Consider the following 2,098-nt stretch of genomic DNA (forward strand, 5'->3'; position numbering starts at 1 on the left):
ATGCTCTCCAGTACAGGTTAGCTCTGAGTGTTAGCGATGCTAATGTAAACACCGACCATATTACGTCCAAAACAGTCGGGCATTGTTTCTGATAGCAACGTTTCTGATTGGGCCGTGGGTCCACATTTCAGATATTACGTCATATCGGACGCAAATCTGGATCAGCTCTGTTGTTCCCCCGTTTTTAGAGATTTGGGTACGGAGGAAAAGAGAGAGGGTTTTATTTTCTGACGCTGCGTGAGTTCCCCGACACACCGGGGACACATTGATGTAGAAAATACATCACAAAGTGCATTTTGCATGATAGGTCCCCTTAAAGTGACGTTTATGTATCTGGATACCAATTCCTAAAAAGACAGAGAACTAGTTTCTAATAAAGTAAAGTGTGATACTGACTGCGTCTCCCATGTGTGACTGGAAGCTGAAGCGTGCGGGGGGGCAGAAGGCGGTGGGGTAGAGGCCCAGCAGACGCTGCCGGTCCCGGGCTGGATCCAGACCCTCCACTGCCCCCTCCAGAACCTCCAGGCCCGCCCGCCTCGAGGCCTCCAGGCTCAGCTCTGCAGACAGGTAGGTCCTCAGGGCCCGGCTCAGACTGGAGTGGTACCCTAGGTCACAGCACTGGGGAGAAGAACCAGAACCAATCATAGTTAGTTCAGTTAAATTAGGTCACAGCACTGGGGAGAAGAACCAGAACCCTTAAAATATACACATAAATTTGTATTTATTTATCCAAAGGGAAAGTGGGTTTTAGTGACAGCTGCTCTACTTTAGATTGAAATAAATAAAATAGACATTAAGTTAAGTTGAGTTAAACTAAGGTCACAGCAATCGGGAAAATATTCTCATTTAAACATATTTTTTGGCATTTTTCTAATATTTTTTGGCATGGCTTTACAAACTATATATTACATTTTATTTAACCCAAGTGTTACGACTGTATATGTTTATTTTTTGGGTCAGTGGTTGAATGTTAGCCCCATAGGGCCTCCTACGGGTGGGGTGTAACACAAGGGAAAGTGGGCTCCATTAAAGTTGATGAATCAATTTTAACGCATACAATTGAAGATACATATTTTTGAAAGAAATGGAATAATATTATTTATATAAACGTAAGCAGTTAAAGACAAAAAGTGCATAGACAAAATAAAAAAATGTATAAAGACCCAAAGAAAAAGTAAGAATGTGCAGAAGAAATACAATACATAAATGTATATCAACACAAGAAGTTAAAGAAAGAATATGTAAACAATAAAAAGATCAAATACAAATATTTCTCTATACAAAATGTAAAAATATGCAATATCTAAAATACAAATATGTAGGAAAACACAAATATAATTTATAATTAGCATTCAAATATTTATATTAACTCAAAGTAAAAATGTGTAAATAAAATATTTATAAGATACAGAGCTTTTAATGACTGCTTTAAAATGTATTTCAATGCAATTATAAAATGGGTTTCTTAGCAGTTTGGCTTTTAATCTTAGTTTTAAAGCACTTTGAATTGCCTTTTGTTGAATGAGGCCTTTTTATTCCTGCAGAGAATCATCGCAGCGTGAAAGAAGGTTTGTCGAAGGAGAAGGAACAGTTTCTACTTTCTGCTCCAGTAACCTCAAACAGGACATTTGATTAAACTTTAATATATCATTTTTGAGTCCTTTAGGACAGCATTTTAACTTGTGACGGTGTTCCCGTTTCCTCTGCTCCATGAATGAATAAAATAAAGAGCGTCTCACGTCGATGATGTCTGGCAGGTCGTGGATGTAGTATTTGAAGACGGAGGCGTTGGTGGCCTCGAGAGTCAGAAGATACTCGTTCCTCGCCTTCAGAGTCTTCAGTTTGTTCTCAGAGTACTTCGCCTTCCTCTGGGGGAGAAACAAACACACATTATCAGCAAAAAAGAAACATTAACCAGCTTAAAGAAAGATTACCTGTCAGTTCCCCGTCTCACTTGAATCAGGAATATTGTTATAGTCAAGGAGGGTTAGGGATATAGTTTATATATTGTATTTAAATTAGGGCCGGGACTCGATTAAAAAAATTAATCTAATTAATTACAGGCTTTGTAATTAATGAATCGAAATTAATCGCATTT

The 2,098-nt window shown here is 38.2% G+C and overlaps 1 protein-coding gene across 1 annotated transcript; it reads right to left on the reverse strand.

Moving 5' to 3' along the window:
• Positions 1-396: 396 nt before the first annotated feature.
• On the reverse strand, positions 397-1,868 carry LOC104952686 (SLIT-ROBO Rho GTPase-activating protein 2B-like; the record flags this gene model as incomplete). Its single annotated transcript, XM_010779553.1, has 2 exons — positions 397-618; positions 1,740-1,868. Coding segments are annotated over 2 exons (351 nt in total), but the record flags the coding sequence as incomplete, so codon positions are not given.
• Positions 1,869-2,098: the final 230 nt, after the last annotated feature.

Source organism: Notothenia coriiceps, unplaced genomic scaffold (assembly GCF_000735185.1).
Source record: "Notothenia coriiceps isolate Sejong01 unplaced genomic scaffold, NC01 NC01_scaffold00020315, whole genome shotgun sequence".
Classification (NCBI taxonomy): domain Eukaryota; kingdom Metazoa; phylum Chordata; class Actinopteri; order Perciformes; family Nototheniidae; genus Notothenia; species Notothenia coriiceps.